Source organism: Myripristis murdjan, chromosome 14 (assembly GCF_902150065.1).
Source record: "Myripristis murdjan chromosome 14, fMyrMur1.1, whole genome shotgun sequence".
Lineage (NCBI taxonomy): Eukaryota > Metazoa > Chordata > Actinopteri > Holocentriformes > Holocentridae > Myripristis > Myripristis murdjan.
The window spans coordinates 6,586,213-6,602,350 of record NC_043993.1 but is presented as its reverse complement, the minus strand read 5'-3'; the positions used below and the strand labels follow the sequence as shown (position 1 = coordinate 6,602,350).

At 40.2% G+C, this 16,138-nt stretch overlaps 2 protein-coding genes across 2 annotated transcripts; one reads left to right on the top strand and one right to left on the bottom strand.

Moving 5' to 3' along the window:
- Positions 1-919: 919 nt before the first annotated feature.
- Positions 920-12,746, top strand: ube2b (ubiquitin-conjugating enzyme E2B (RAD6 homolog)). Its single transcript, XM_030068721.1, has 6 exons — positions 920-1,247; positions 5,576-5,656; positions 6,620-6,645; positions 7,539-7,628; positions 8,419-8,507; positions 10,430-12,746. Exons 1-6 carry the CDS (start codon positions 1,204-1,206, stop codon positions 10,556-10,558), a joined length of 459 nt encoding a protein of 152 aa, XP_029924581.1. The 5' UTR covers positions 920-1,203; the 3' UTR covers positions 10,559-12,746.
- Positions 12,747-13,504: 758 nt separating this feature from the next.
- On the bottom strand, positions 13,505-15,435 carry cdkn2aipnl (CDKN2A interacting protein N-terminal like). Its single transcript, XM_030068722.1, has 3 exons — positions 15,195-15,435; positions 14,371-14,476; positions 13,505-14,277 (listed from the first exon to the last, which is right to left on the bottom strand). Exons 1-3 carry the CDS (start codon positions 15,404-15,406, stop codon positions 14,269-14,271), a joined length of 327 nt encoding a protein of 108 aa, XP_029924582.1. The 5' UTR covers positions 15,407-15,435; the 3' UTR covers positions 13,505-14,268.
- Positions 15,436-16,138: the final 703 nt, after the last annotated feature.

Below are 16,138 nucleotides of genomic sequence, written 5' to 3'. Positions count from 1 at the left end.
AAACCATAGTTCATTTAGATGTTAATTTGTTGATGGACAGTTGTTATATGGTTTTTAGGAGCTTCTTTATTTCTTCCTGTCTTCCCTAAAAATGAGCTCTTTACATTGTGTGGCTGATAGCAACGCAGACTTTTCTCTAACAACATCCAAAGAGTAGAATTATTAATAATCAGCATCGCCTGGGGAGAATTTTGGCAACACAACAAGAGGTGGGAGCTCAATGATGCTGTTACTATGGCAACCAGCGGAGTTGATCATAATGTATGCAGGCTAAAGCCCTTATAAGGAATTGAGTCAGAATATTATAGTGATACCACAGGAAATTAAACACAAAACCCCCAACAAACTACTTGCTGGTTTGTGGAAAGTTTTTAATATAAAGATTTTTTTGTTATGTAGTTTTATAGTTTATAAACTGATCATTGGGGATCACAGATACACCACTAATCCCTATAAGAACATTACAGCAATACCATAAGATGGAAGAAAACAAAGTATTATAAGATCACAATAAACCCTCTATCTGGTGGCTGTCACTGACACACCATATGGTCCTTACAGGAAAACACACCACAAGTTAAAAGTCACTGTAAAATGGGCATTTAGTTCGCGATTATCAAGACATTAAATTTTGGTTAGAAGATGAAAAGTGCTCAAAGTTAAAGGTATTTTTTGATAAGTTATCACAAGTTCCTGCTGTCTGGTTCTTTCTTCAGACAAACCATTTGTCAAAACTAACTAAACCTCTGCGACAAATACAGATGTAGCTACTAAATGACTACCATTACCAGTACAAGAAAACAATGTGTAAAATAAACTGTCATGTTGCTGTATTGTTGTTGTCTGCTGTGTGATGACGACTCATGAAGACTGGCTTACCTCGCTGCGTGTCAACACACCTGCTTTCTCTGAAATTGTCAAGGATGTGACCTTTTCTAAGACAATTCATATTCTTTGGACAAACAAACACAGCGTTTACTAAAATACATTTTAACAAACATTTTTACATCGGCATCATTTAAGAAGAAAAAATGGGCTGTACCACTTTGGGCCAGCAGTGTAAGCCAGCGACGTCACCATAAATAGCTAGCTTGCCAGTTGTTTTGAGAGAAGAAAAGGGTACAGGCGGAAGAAATACCGGTTTTGGTGTCGGTTTTTACACGTTTTATAGTCACGGTTTAGCTTTTTTTAACATTTTGAAGAATGTCGACTCCGGCTCGAAGACGGCTTATGAGAGATTTTAAAAGGTACCGCAGCGTTTTGTCAGTCATCTCCTCTGTTGGTGTGTTTAGCTAGCCGCGTTAGCCAGAGCAGCTATATCGTTAGCTAGCCTAGCAGAGCGCTAGCTGCTGCCGCTGCTGCAGACAAAGTGGGAGCCAGCCTGGAGTTAATGTGAAGGATAATCCTGATTTTACATGCTAAACTTCGCTTCTTGGTGCTGCTGGGTGACAGAGACACGTTTTTATCTCTCAACCCTCATTAGGCAGTGTTTCAAGAAAACAGCTGAGCGTTTGTGCATTGTTTGTGTGTCCAGGGAATAGACTGGGGCTTTCTGTCTTTCCTGGCCAAATTGTTTGTTTTTGAGGAGCTAACTTCTAGGTTAGCTGACGTTACCTGAGCTAGGTACATTTTGGCAAGAGGATACATCTGTGAACAGGTCATCCAGCTATTTATCGTCTTTGAATTGTCACTGATTGGTTGAAGGCTGACTGGGATGCGAGATGTATCCTAATGATTGTGCGAAACCAAAGGAGTCATGGGTTTTTCATCTCGCCAGTAAAATAGGCAGCTAAATTGAACTATCCAGTTAACAGGATGTTTCAAAGAAAAATCCCCTCGCAGCCGCAGCAACAACGTGGCTCGCAGGTGTTGCACAACCGTATGCGTGCATGTGTGTGTACATGTATATGTGAGTGTGCGGGTGTGTGTTTGCTATTTTTATGTTAGGACTGGCGTGGCTCTATCTTTTTCCTGCCATGTCGACTCCATCCAGTTCTGATTCAGCAGTTAGAAGGGCAGTGCAAGAGTTTCATCTCGTTGAAAAGCAATATTCTGCCAATGCTATTTGGATGTGAAGACAAGAAGAAGGAGAATCACACCTGGCAAGGGCTCAGTGTGTAATACCACTACCCTCAGTCTGGTGTCTTGCTCCATATGGCATCCTGTGTGTTATTCACACACACACCTGTCAGTGGAAAAAAGATGCTTAGCTATTCTACTAACACAGGCCTCCAAGCTGGGCAGATAAGGTGTCAGTGTAACTCTACTCTACCCTGTCAGTCCCCAGGTAGTAAACTGTGGCTGACTAAGGTGAGGAGGACACAATGGGACATTCCTGGATCAGGGCAAAAGGAGCTGTGTGTGTGTGTGTGTGTGTGTGTATGTGTGTGTGTATGTGTGTATGTGTGTGTGTGTGTGTGTGTGTATGTGTGTGTGTGTGTGTGTGTGTGTGTGTGTGTGTGTGTGTGAGACCGCACCAAGCCTTGTTGATTGAATTCAGTCTTGCATGTTGATGCCCAACCTTGCCATGTTTTATCTTTTAATTCAAGCACAGTGCATCTGGAAAGTGAGCTGCATAGGTTGTTTGCACAGAAACACTTTTGTTTGACTTTTTGGCTCAGTGCTTTGGCTGTGAAGTGGCATTATGCTGTTAAAGGTCACTATTGAATGAACAGGTCATGAGCTATGATCCTCTTCATTTGGTTACGTATTTCAACAAGTACTGTTTAATAAAGGGTCAGATACATTTATAGTTCAAACTTGTTTATATGTGAAAACTTCTGTGAAACCCGCAGACAACACCTGATGCTTCAGTGCCTTGTTTTCGCTTTCTTTTCAGCCCTGTCACATTTCATTTCTTGGGGGTTTCAGCTCTACTACAAATTTTGGCAGTGAGGCAATTCAGTTTATGGTGATGAAGGGAAGTTAGTGTGGCAGTTGTTTTCCCAATTTTAAAAGCATGTCATAGACTATTTAATGTAGGTTTTTTTTTTTTTTTTTTTTTTTGTAACTCTTGATGTTGATCTCCTTAAACTAGAGCACGGCTATAAGTGAAATAATGTGCTTAGGCTAATTCTTACTGTTTTTCCTAAGCTGCTTGAAGTACCAGATGTGTAGGGTGTAGGCTATCTCATAGTATTGGATCATGGGCAGGTTAATCACAGAAAACAATATTGTAGTTAATACACTTTACTGTAATTGTCCAAACATTCTGGCACTCAGTGTATTGTCCAATGTTGCAAACCCCACCCACATGGGGAAAAAAATCAGAGGCCGTTTGGGTCAGGACTAATGAACTACTACTAGTTACACTAATCTGCAGACTGCAGGATAGCCAGTAATTTCAGTTTGCGTCTAAAATAAAATATGTAGTGGGCCAGCTGAGTGCAGCATCCCTTCACCAGCAGAGAGCCCAGGCAGATTACTGTAAATGAGGTTAATTGCCATGGGTCTGTCTGCAGCCAGGGACTTACAGATGGATCTACTAACACACACATGCGCGCAAATCAGCCTACCTTGTTTTATAGCCCTGAGCTCTTATTAAGCTCTTATTAAATCAGCTTTTATACCAGGCATGGGCTTGTAGGCCTCAGTAGTCTTTGGTGGTTCTGGACTTGGACTAAATGCAATGGTGATTGCAAGACTTACGCTGTGAGATGCACTAAGTGGATAATACAACCTGGGAATCAGCCAGCAAGTCAATAGCATGAATTTATTCTCATTTAAATACACCTCATTACCTGGAAACTTTTTCATATCCTGATTTATATTGTAAGAAGCCAGGAGTGGATAATCTGGAGATATGTGTGCTTTTGAGTTTCTGTATTTGGCACTCTGTCTTTGTCCATTCAGACATGGCGGCTATTGCTGCTCATGCTAAGCACCAGTTCTTCTGTTTATTTCAAGCAGGCCGCTGTTAGTGCTGGCAGAAATGCATAATACAATAAGGGGATAAGGGAGCAAAGGGATTTCTCAATAATCTGTATGTAGGTACTACTGCTGAAACACTCAATTGATCATTTCATTGGTTGGCAGAAAATCAATTGCATATTTTGATAATAATATGATAATTAATTATTTTGATTTATCAAGTGAGTATCCAATCCAATCCAATCCACTTTATTTATATAGCACAATTTAACAAACACAAGGTTTTCCAAAGTGCTGCACAGCAAGATAAAACGCCACAAAATAACACAACAAAAGCAGAATAAAAAGGTAAAAAACACAGTAGGATAACACGATAAAATAAGATAAGATCAATTAAAATAAAATCAGATAAAGTAAATAATAATAATAATAATAAAATAATAAAACAAAATAGGATAGAATAAATAAAATATATAAAAATATTAAAATAAAATAATAAAATAAAATAAAATGAAAATACAATTATAATTTTAATAGAATAAATCAATGGTTGCTCGGTACAGCTTCACAAATGTTATGGTTTGCTTGCTTTTCTCCATTTCATATCATTTGTACAATGAGGATTTTGGTGGTTTTTGGCCACTTGTCAGACTAAGAAAGGAATTTTAAAATATTACTTTTGGTACTGGTAGCTTGTAATGGGTGGTCGACTAATCAAAATAATACTCGACAGATGAGTTGACAATGAAAATAATGGCCAGTCGCAGCCCTAGTAGGTACCAGGTCAAAGCCAAAATTTGAGAACGATAGTAGTTCCAGTGTTTTAGTATTGGTAGTATCGACACAACTTGATACCTCACTTTAACTCAGTGTTCTTATGTCTAAATACGTAACATTAAAGCTGCAGTCATGAAGCTCGTGTCACTTAATCAGCATTTGGTTGAGCTGCTTTGATTTCCACTTGATGACTACAGGCCGATGTTACGCTTGTAATTCAGTGCTCTTATTGTGAAATAGCCTCTGGGTTCAAATACTGGATATGCATTAAGTTTCTGTTTCTTGCCAGTGTTTATAAATAAAAAATAGTGAGCTGAATAGGATAACTGGTTTGCTGCGGTATCGAATCAAGTGTTGTGAATCGTGGAATTATTGATATCAGTTACCAACATTCTGCTATCGTGACATTCCTGCAATAAACAATATATAAATCAGGCATGGAGAGTAGCAAAACAAAAATGTACTGAATATGAAAATATCTGATTTTTTCACTGGACACTGGAGCCTCTCCATCCTCTTGGGGCTCTTTTATATTGCTGTGATATTACTGCAGGTGAAGATCTTTCTGTTTAGCTCAGTGGATAGACCACTGCCATGATTATAGCTTTAATTTCCACTGAGGTCACCCGTGGTAGAAAATTAATACATTCATGGCACAGTAAATCGCCTTGCATATAAATTTGAACCCCCCCCCCCCCCCAACCCCTGCCAGTGGGGTAGTCATGATAAATAACATGACTGCTGGATGTAAATGAGCGCGCGGTTGATCTGGAGTACAATTGATCCCATACTCCAAGTCGCCAGCTGGTGTCATGTTGATACAGTACTTAGTATTTGGACTGGTAATAATCCTGTAGTCATGGTGTTAATTAAAATCCTCTCTCTCTCTCTCTCTGTCTCTCTCTCTCTCTCTGTCTCTTTGACCCAGACTTCAAGAAGACCCCCCTACCGGCGTGAGCGGAGCGCCATCTGAGAACAACATCATGCTTTGGAATGCTGTTATTTTCGGGTGAGTCATGCTCTAAATCCTTCTCCACCCCTCTGTCTTTACTGTGCCAGTCTGATCGTGATGCAGGGAGGGTTTTTTTTTTGTCTCCCTCCAGGATGTCACACAACTCCCGTCGATTTCAAAGGGGGATATTAATGCCTCTCTGCTTTTTATTTCCCTTTCATTTCCCGTTCATTGCTGTTCCACAGACCACAGTTTTTCTTTTTTCCTGTTATTTTTTTTGAGTTGCTGATTACAGCACTGATTGTGGGTGCAGAGTACATTGAGATCTGAGTTTATGGGTCAAGGAAGCAGGGACAGAGAGACAGGATGGAAGGAAAGAAGAAAGGGAGGGAGGAAAGAAGTACAGAAGGGCCAAACAAAAAAGGAGTGGTGCTTTTACTCATTCATTATATCCATCTCAATTTATCCTTGGAATTGAGACCAGGAGAAACAAGTTAAAGTGAATAGGTGATGGAAGAAAATGAAGAGCAAACCCATGCAACGTTGTGAAAGAATGTGTGTGAAAACATTGCACCTCAAGTAATAAGCAACAAAAAATATGAAGAACGCAGCCGACTTAGATGTTTAAAACCATGTGAAACCCAAACTCGGCTTGGAGCACAAAGGCTAACAAAAACAAAGCAGACGGCCACACAACGGTTTTGAATTGAGTATAAATAGACTTGCTAATAGTTCTCCCCTCCTAATTGGAAGTCAAAGATGAAGCTGCCAAGAATGTAAAACTTGCACACCACTGTTGTAATTGGCCCGCTGTACAGGCAATGTGAAGAGCAAGCTAAATAAAGACTGTGGGATTTGTAGAGGGAGTCTATTAGGAACAGACTGTAATGGTTATGTTTTCAGCTAGACAGCCTTATTGGTAGCAACTGGGTTTTTTGGCTTTTTGAGATAATTCTGTTCTCTCTCTCTCTCTCTCTCTCCCTGACCATCCCTCTGTGTCTCTCGCCCTCTCCTCTGCAGGCCTGTGGGAACGCCATTTGAAGATGGTAAGTTCTCCATTTTGATTTATCTAGTCCATAAAGTGCAGTCTCTGTGGGAGTTCATTTATTCTAACTCAGGATTTTATTTAATTTCCTCTTGCACTGTTAACTGTTGTAGGATTGCATTATTGAATCCATTAATTACAGGTTTCACGAGAGGGTGTTGTAAAGACATGGTAGCCAAAAACCAGTGAGGGATGGTGTGTTACATACCTGTGTAATCACTCAAACTCTCTCTCACACACACAGACATGTTTTCTGGAAAGCACTATTCAAATAAAGGTAATAAATACAAGATGCCAGGAAGTCTTTAAAAGTCTTCAAATAAGGTTAATAATAACTAAACATGTTATATTTTCTTTGCATATTCTTAAATAAACATGTCCCTAAACATTTGTAAGCTTTGTGTTTCTTATAGCAGCTGCGAATTCATTAGCTGCTTGTTTTCAGTTGCAAATGCATCAAAAAGGTCTTAACAAGTCACTAAATTTGGCTTTCCGAAACCTGCTTATGCGCTGAACATGTCAAGCATGCACATACATATGCATTTTTATGTGCACACACACAACCCCTTTCTCTCTCACACACTTATACACGTTCTCTCTCGCGTTCTTTCTTTGTGTAATTATGACAGTGCAGTTGGGCGGCAGAAGTGCTGAATCAGGGTGGTGTGCTGTTTTCTCATATTTAGCCGTCTCTGCCTCTTACTGGCCTGCAGACTCGACATCTCTGCCTCCGTGAAGGATTAGCCTCTCCTGCACGAAGAACCAGTCGTATTTTTAGCAACATAATTGTTTCGCTCTCTTTCTGTGCCCTCCCCGATCCCTCACATCTGTATTCTCCACACCATATTATCTCCCCTCCCCTCTCTCCCTCTGTTTCCCTCTGTCTCTCTACAGGAACTTTTAAGCTTGTGATAGAGTTTTCAGAAGAGTACCCAAACAAGCCACCCACAGTTAGGTTTGTCTCCAGAATGTTTCACCCAAATGGTAAGCCCCACACCCCCCAAAACAAACACACACACACACACACACACACACACTCACACACACTCCTACACACACAACAGCTTTGTCACTGCAGAGCTGCTGCTGTTTGAACACACACCACATGTCTTCCCTGATGATAACCATCTTTTTCAAATGGAAGAAATATAATGGTCTGCCTTTATTTTTGCTTGAATCAGTGAGACAGGAGCATTGGCCAGCACAGAGAGAGGGAATCTTGGTTCAGTTGATTAGGTTAATCTTTGTCATTTCTATATATTATATTATATATATATATATTATATTATATATATTTCTATATATTCTATCTCCCCTAAAAGCTACAAATAATTAAATTTACAAAAACTGTCTAGATTTAACTGGCAAAAATGTAGAATAAACATATTTTTTAGTGACTCAACCATTTAATTGCATGCTTACTCCACAAATTTGTCACTTGACTCTTAATGCTTCTCAATTAAATTGAATTAAAGCTACAATTTTGATTATTGCAGTTTTAAAATCCTTTAACCTGATCCATCGCATTCATCTCCTTTCCCACTTCAGAATTTAAATTTCACCTGGTCAGTCCAGTTCAGTGTTCCTGATATTTTGCACACTCATAAAACACAGTCAGTATTATTGTAAAGGCAGACTACAGTGAATGTACAGGACTTTATCACAGAGACATAATGACATGGTTCATGTGTGATGTTGATCTCGTTGGTCTGGTGATGTGATGCAGTGTTTATCTTTGTGTGTGTGTGTGTGTGTGTGTGTGTGTGTGTTCCAGTTTATGCAGATGGAAGTATATGTTTAGACATCCTTCAGAACCGTTGGAGCCCCACATATGATGTCTCGTCCATACTTACCTCCATCCAGGTCAGTTGCTCCTTCGCCTACACTGCGTGCGTGCGTGCGTGCGTGTGTGCGTGCGTGACTTTTCCAGCAACTCACACTGGCTAATACATCTTAAATGCACCAGTCATTGAAATTTTTAAAATAAAATACAGCATGTGATTGATGTTGTATTGCTTTACAAAGTGGCTGGTAGAGAGGACACACTTGACAGTTAAGCCACCAAGGGAATTCAATTGGCACATTAGTGCAGCAAAATTATGTCTTAAAATTATTTTACTATTGTAATTTCTAATAATTAACCTAATCATGCCTGCTCATCTCATTGGTGTCTCTGGAGAAACAAGTAGTTTAATTAAGTTTTTGGCTCACCTGTGAGTGTCTGGTAAACGGAAGACGAAAAAAAATAATTAAATAAATAACCCACCAAGAATAATTTCTGCTGGCCAAAATAATTACCATGTGTTTTTAATAGAAAAATGTAACCTTTAGGGCTGCAGCTAATAATTATTTTCTTTGTTGATTAAACATTTAATCTATAAACTGTCAAAATGATAAATCAATTAGTCTCGTTTTCGCACCAGTCACTTGACCCATTTTCAGAGCTGTTTTGTTTGAATAGAATCGGGTTGGTGAAACATTTATTAAAGAAAAAAGCAGCAGAGTTTGAACAGTTGTGAATTTGAAACTTGCTCACTCACTCATACAGTGGGTCAGGTTTGTAACTTATGAAGTGACTCGCCACAAAATTTCATATTAAGTTTCAAATTACATTAAGCTATTTGACCATTTGCTTTGTGTAGAGCTGTGTAATGGGCAGCCAATCAGAAGCATGTTTGACAATGAGCCAGTTTGATTTGATTTGATTGGCTTACAGTCAGGGAGCATGTACAGTAGCCAACAAGGACAAAATTAGCAAACTTGGAAAGACCAAAGACGGAATATAATCCAGTCATTGAAATGTCTCCAAAATGTACGGTGGTAGGTGAACTTAATATAACAGTTTTAAAGACACATTTTTGACCCTCTTTTGGCATCTTAGGTCAACATCTCAACTTCAGTGACAGTCCATGGAAACTCAAAGAGTTGAACTGGTGTTGGCCTTTGTTTCACTGCAAATTGGAGTGGTTAACGTTGTCATGGCAACAGCTGTAGTGTTGACTAATATCACCACTTCGGTAAAAGAGTTTGTTTGAATGAACTTTGTTGAAACTTCCATTGTGACACAAGCAGCTCCTGGCTGTTCAGTGGCTCTCTCTCTCTGTCACGGTGTCGCAGCTCACAGCAACAACGGAGGGGGAGGTTAAAGTTAACACACAAAATTAATTAAAATCATTTGCGTGCTGTTAAAGTTATTTAAAATTGATGGGAAGCTAATCCACAGCCTATTTCAGGCTACCGTTGATATCACTTAATTAGATGTGAGCTAAATTAATCCTAATTAGCTGCGTTGTTGTAAACAAAGTTATTGAATAACAACAACCACCACCAGGTAAGACTCAATCCCTCCCAAAACAGTTTTTCAAGAGGCACAAGGTTATTTCCACAGTTCATGAGCATGTTTCTGTTAGCCGTGCATCATTTCTCCTGACGTACATAAACAAACTCTTCTGCCAACACGGTGAGATCAGTGAATGTTACAGCTGTTGCCATGGTAAGGTGAACCACCCAGAAATCCTCTGATTTGCCGTGAAGCGAAGGTCCATGCCAGCTCTACCCATTCAGTTTCTACGGGGTGATGTAAATGAAATGTTTCAGTATTACCTGTGTGCCAAGGTTCTGTGATAATGCCAGGAACTAAGCAAACAACATAGGACCATGCACTGTGCATTTGGGCAGTGCCTTGCCAGGTGTGTGAGCTACACAGGGAATTTGTCCTGGTGAACTGGTGCCAGTACATCACGAGACACTCACAGGTGTTTTGGTCATGCTGTTCTTTTCCCCAGTCGTTGTTGGACGAGCCGAACCCCAACAGCCCGGCCAACAGTCAGGCTGCACAGCTCTATCAGGAAAACAAGAGGGAGTACGAGAAGAGGGTGTCCGCCATCGTGGAGCAGAGCTGGGTGGACATCTGACCGCAGCGAGGGGCCGCAGACTCCTCTTTCACTCCATACTTCTCCCTCTCTTATCACCCTCTTCATCATCCCAGTACTTCAATCGTTCATTTTTACCTCATCAACAAAAAGACGACAGCGACGACGACATCCGACAACTCAAGTGCCACCCGGGGGAGGGGGGATAATAAAAACACATTCAGACAACAACCGAACCAGAATGGACTTTTAAGTTGCTTGCCAATACATTTTGAGGAAAAATGAGGGGAGCGGGGAATCAATCTTATATTTGTGTTTCTTGTCCTTAATTTTTCTTTTTTTATTGCATGATGTGAAATAAGTTATTGCTAACAGAATTTGTAATATATCTTTTTTGTTGTTTGGTTGGATTGATGCTGTTCGTGCTTTTAGTTTTTACAGATTTTTATTGTTTTATTTTGTAATGTCTCCTGGTGTGAAAACAGCTGGGCTGCTTTGAAAGAGTTGGTTGATGACCAAAATCAGCGTTATCGCAAAAAGAATTACGACACTGTCATGTGGATCTGGCTACACGTTTCAGAATCCTTATCACCGTTATTCTCCAAGCACACTCCACATACCAAGGAATTTGTCCAGATAAGAAACCAACAAACGGAGCAGCTTCCCCTCGTTTGTCTCAAAGTTATTTTTTCATGTTTGAAGAGACGCTGAAGGGTTTACACAAGCCGGCGTCACGGACCACAGCGCTGCCAAGTCTCACAGGCACTCGTGAATCATGACTCCCCAGCGAGTCTGCCCCGAGCTTTTATTTTCTGCTCCGAGGCAGGGAGTGACATTTGAGACTAAGTATTATGGGGAGATGAGGCAGATATCAAGCCTGAGATGGGACAGGAGAAGTTTGGGCCTACGATCCCAAAGAGGGGAGCAGGGTCAGTGAAAACAGCTGCAGGCCTCCTCAAGCAAACTGAAAGAACTGTTGAATTTTTATTTGAAGTATTATATTTTCCATAAGTTAGACCAGCTAGCAGGCAAAGCATGACTAATAATGACTATTGAGATTTGAGGCTTCACTCTGGCCACTGTTACCTCCTGTTGCTAGAGAATAAATTCTCTTCTAAATCAACATGAGAATAAATCTTACCAAGCCGGGATCTGTCAATGATGTGTATCTTTTCAGGATACAGGGTGGTGAAGTCAAGGAGCTTCTGAGATAAGGGATTCACCACTGAAGTAGCGATCAGGTTGTCAGTTTGTTACAGTTGCTCCTTTACACACAGCATCACCTTGAGGTAGAGAAGCTGAAGGTCAAGAAAAGGGTTGGGGAATATATTGGGGGACTGGGCAGAGTGCTCTCATGTCAATCTCTGCTTTGAAGCAGCTCATTCAAGCCTGTTCAGATATTTAGATTCTTGTTAGATGTTTTAGCGCTTATTTTCTGCTGATGCTTTTAACACAGCTCACAATTTGCCTTTGGAGATGGAGGTTAAATGCACCAGTACGTCATCACTGTACTTTAAAAAAAAAGGTTAAAGTTAACTATTTTCCTTGTAACTGTTCCTTTGACACCCTCTCAAGCCTCAAGCCTCTAAAGCACTTTTGCCGCTTTGTAATGCCGCCCGCCGCAGAAAATAAATGACTTGCGGACGCTATGGTGCCTGTGACGTGTGGCAGTGTGAATGAAGTGTCACTGCTTTTGATCCTGGTCTCACAATTATACAGCTGAAGTACAAAACTGTGCAAACAAGCAGCGCAGCCCAGCGCCTGTACTCCACTTCCAAATGGGAGCACTTTGGTTTCTCCAGCAATTAAATGCCGCGGAAGCTGACACAAGACTGACCAAATTTACAAGCTGTCAATTTGAAGCCACTTTTGACAGTGTGACATCAACTTTTTCCCAAAGGCCTTGGTTGTTTTCATGCCTGAATTTGTTTCTTAGATGTATGTGGTACCCAGTTAAAAGGCAACTTGAGATGAATATAGAACCATGACTTCACTCTCTCCAAAAACCTACAGCTAAAAACTCCATGGACAGCAGTCTTCATAAAATGCAGAGCTCTCTTTTTCTGAGACAGTATAGGTCATATTGTGGCTAGTGATTTATTTCACCTAATAAGCAGAAGGGATATGTTATAAAGTTTTGTGAATTTACTGAAAAAAAAAAGAAAAAACAATGTATACTTATAACAATATGCTGTATAAACATAATAAAAACACATTTTTCAGACTTTGACACTGGTTGTGTTATTAGTTTGTTGCAGTCTGTGGTCACAGCTGTTCCAAAAATAATCTGTTTAAATTTTACTCTCACTAATGACAAATTAAAATGAAACAGTCGTGTCCTTGGGTAGGAAATTGAAATCTTTTTTTATGCAGAGGTGTTACACAACTGCAGGCTGGTCAAATTGAATGGGTGAAATTGCATAGCCTGTAACTAGTGAACATGAAGTGTACTCTTTTTCATTGTCTCCCATTAATATCAACCATCCAGGTTTTTCATGTGCATCTTTTACTACCTTGTCATGTACATTAACTTTAACAACCACTCCAAAAATAACCATAATAATAACCATAATAGGCTGCTAGGCTTGATTAAGTTGTGAGAATGAAGGAATAGAAGCTGTAGCTCTGCTTCATCTATCTTCTTATCAACGGGGGGGAATTTTTATATTTGTCTTGTAGTTTCAATTATTATTATTTTTTTAAAACAACACCCACACTATTTTTTGTTTTCCTGCACTTTCAAGCTTATCACAACTCCTTTTTTGTTCCTGAGGCCAAGTGTTAGAACATCACTACAATTCAAAAATGTATTACGACTTTAACACATGTACATTTACCCTTAAGCTTAAGACTGCAGGGCTGCAGTAGGGGTTAGGATGGTGATCACCTTTTTAAGAGAAAATTTTGACTTCAAGTGAAATCAGAATCAACACAAGGCTAGTGGGCAATAAAAATAATAATAAAAAAAAAAAACACAGGACTCCCAAACTCAATCAATGATACAGAAGTTTATATCAAAACCAGTACCAGATAGCTGGAAATTTCTTCAGTGACATACATCTCTCAAATTCAGCTTACAGCAATATCTAAATTCAATTTTGAACCCACTGCATTTTAAAACACAGCTGCTAGTTATTTGACGCTCATGTGGCACTGACAAGAGAACCAAATTATACATTGAATTTTTTTTTCTTAGGCTACTCAAAGGTGACATAAATGTAAAAAAAAAAAAAAAAAGACAAAAAAAGAATTTTTATAGCAGTTAGCCTCCAGTAGACAGGGGGCAGGGCTTCCCCATCAGGACAAAATCTGGGCTCATTTTCTTTTTTTAATGCTTTCAAAACTGTACCAAAAACACAGCCAATTATTTTTACTGTACAAAAGTATGTTGTATAAAACTATACACCAAAAGGTTTTTTTAAAAAATCATAAATATCCAGAGAGATATCGCTGAAGCCCCTATTGTCCTGGGACTGGATCCTCTGGTATATTTCTCTCCTGTCTTCCCACCGTCTCAACACGCAATAAAATGACATAAAAATATGTAAAAATACGTTTTCATCTCATCACTTGTTAAAAAAAAAAAGCACAGTTATATAACCACAGTAATCTGGCCTGATGCATCACAAGCATAGCCTGTACATAACAGCTGAAAAAGTCCCAGGAGTCCTCAGTCTCCAATCAATCTTCAATAATTGATCCGATCCAACCAGAGGAGAAGACAGACAGGCAGTCCATCTGGCCTGAGCCGGTCATCGACCCTGTCACGTCAAAGTGGCAAACATTAACAATTTACAACGTCTACGTATCTCTGTGTGTTTGTGTATGTGGTGTGCGTGTGTCTGGAGGTTTACCTGCTGCTTCTTCACTATCTCATCTCTTGTCATGAACACCGGTGCGTCTTCCACCACGATGCCTTCAGCCATTTCCTTCACTTTCTCCAGCAGCTCGGTGCTGTATCTGACACCAGAGAGACAGAACGGGTCAGCATAACAGTAATATGATAAAGAAACATAAAAGTTTAATAACACATCATGGAGAAGAGTGACCATCTCATAAGAGAGTCCCACAGACTTCACTGCCCTTGTACATATTCTTTTCAAAAGCATTTACTACAGACAAGAATACAATCAACCGAGCACATGCAGCAGCAGCAGGCTGGGTTAGTAGTCAGAGAGCTGAAGGCAGCAGGGGTCACCTCTCCATTGTCTAATAAAGCAGAAGCCCCCCCGCCCCCCAACACACACACACACACACACACACACACACACACACACACACACACACACACACACAAATAAACAATAAAATAAAAAACAAATTGCCGCCATAAAAAAACAAGTCGAGCCAATACTTCCATCATAACACAAAAGGTATAAAGCTTTGCAAACGGTTTTAATTTGGGCATTTTCCCGACCCGTACAGAACCGACAAACTTTCCACTGCTTCCACAGCAAATAAAGCTGAGGAGCATCAATAATCCCTGTTTATTATATAAGTCCGCATATACATTAGTTGGTCCGTTTACACACTATGGACTTCATACTTGAGTGAAACCTTAGTCCCAGTTTGAGGGAAAGGGGACAGAGTAGTAGGACGGAGTAGCTGCATGCTGTCCGATAATGGACGCAGGTAGGTTAGCATGCACACGCGATGTAAAAGCAAGGCGCAGACGCACCGACAGCCGAGGAAGACGTTGTTGGCCCAGACCATGGACAGAGCCAGCAGCTGGTCGAGCTGCGGCTCTTCGTAGTCGCTGATGTTCCGCAGGATGAACTCTCTCCGGGCCTGCCAGTGTTTGTCGCTCTCCGAGATGCCGCGAAACGTCTCCACCTGCTCGGCCAGGGCTCTGTTTTGCTGAATGAACTCCTGCACGTCCAGGGCGGCCATCTTTCCCTTCTACAAGTAAAAGAAAACAACTTCCTGTGCACGAGTGTGGCCCCGGAAGTTGTCTTTCGGTGTCGCGTCTTTTCAGCAGCGCCTCACAGTGTCTAAGATGTGAATTACACCGTGCTGTGAATCCCTTACTGCCACTCTTGAGCAGACAGTCAGAGTTAGGGTGGATTAAAGGTGCTGCTATGTGAGGCGTTTTTTTTTTTTTTTACACATTAATACGCTGTTAATAAATAAATTAGATATTTACATATAGGTAATTATCATATGTAAATATCATGGGAAAGGTGATTGGTTTGTCAAATCTTTGTTTCTGTGGGGCTGAAACAGAGAACAAAATTAATATTTGCCTAAATAGTTGTGAAGACTGGACATGGAATGCAAGTCTTTCAGGGGCTGTGATGAGTCAGAGCTTTGGATTTTCACTGTGCCATATCACAAAATTACCATAATTAGGATATATTTGTACAAAATCGATCAAAACTGCCAGAGACTCTTGAAGGGGGAAATAAATTCAGTTAGTGATGTTGCAGTTCCTACTGGTCTCTGACAGAGGTTGATAAAATGGATTATATAATTTACTGCCTTTTAAATAAATAAATAAATACCAAACTACCTCCTAAACACAAAGAGGAATAAATGTTGGTCACTGATGTCACTTTACAAGACATGTACAGGCCCTCGATAAGTCAAGTGCTCTCCTCTCGCTCCCCTGTCAGGGCTGTCAGT

Bases quoted from the DNA above. Each gene is read 5' to 3' on its own strand.
- ube2b (XM_030068721.1), top strand. From the start codon at position 1,204: ATGTCGACTCCGGCTCGAAGACGGCTTATGAGAGATTTTAAAAG. The intron at 6,646-7,538 runs GTAAGTTCTCCA...GTCTCTCTACAG, and splicing joins GGGAACGCCATTTGAAGATG to GAACTTTTAAGCTTGTGATA. The intron at 8,508-10,429 runs GTCAGTTGCTCC...TCTTTTCCCCAG, and splicing joins CCATACTTACCTCCATCCAG to TCGTTGTTGGACGAGCCGAA.
- cdkn2aipnl (XM_030068722.1), bottom strand. From the start codon at position 15,406: ATGGCCGCCCTGGACGTGCAGGAGTTCATTCAGCAAAACAGAGCCCTG. The intron at 14,477-15,194 runs GTGCGTCTGCGC...CTCTGGTGTCAG, and splicing joins AACGTCTTCCTCGGCTGTCG to ATACAGCACCGAGCTGCTGG.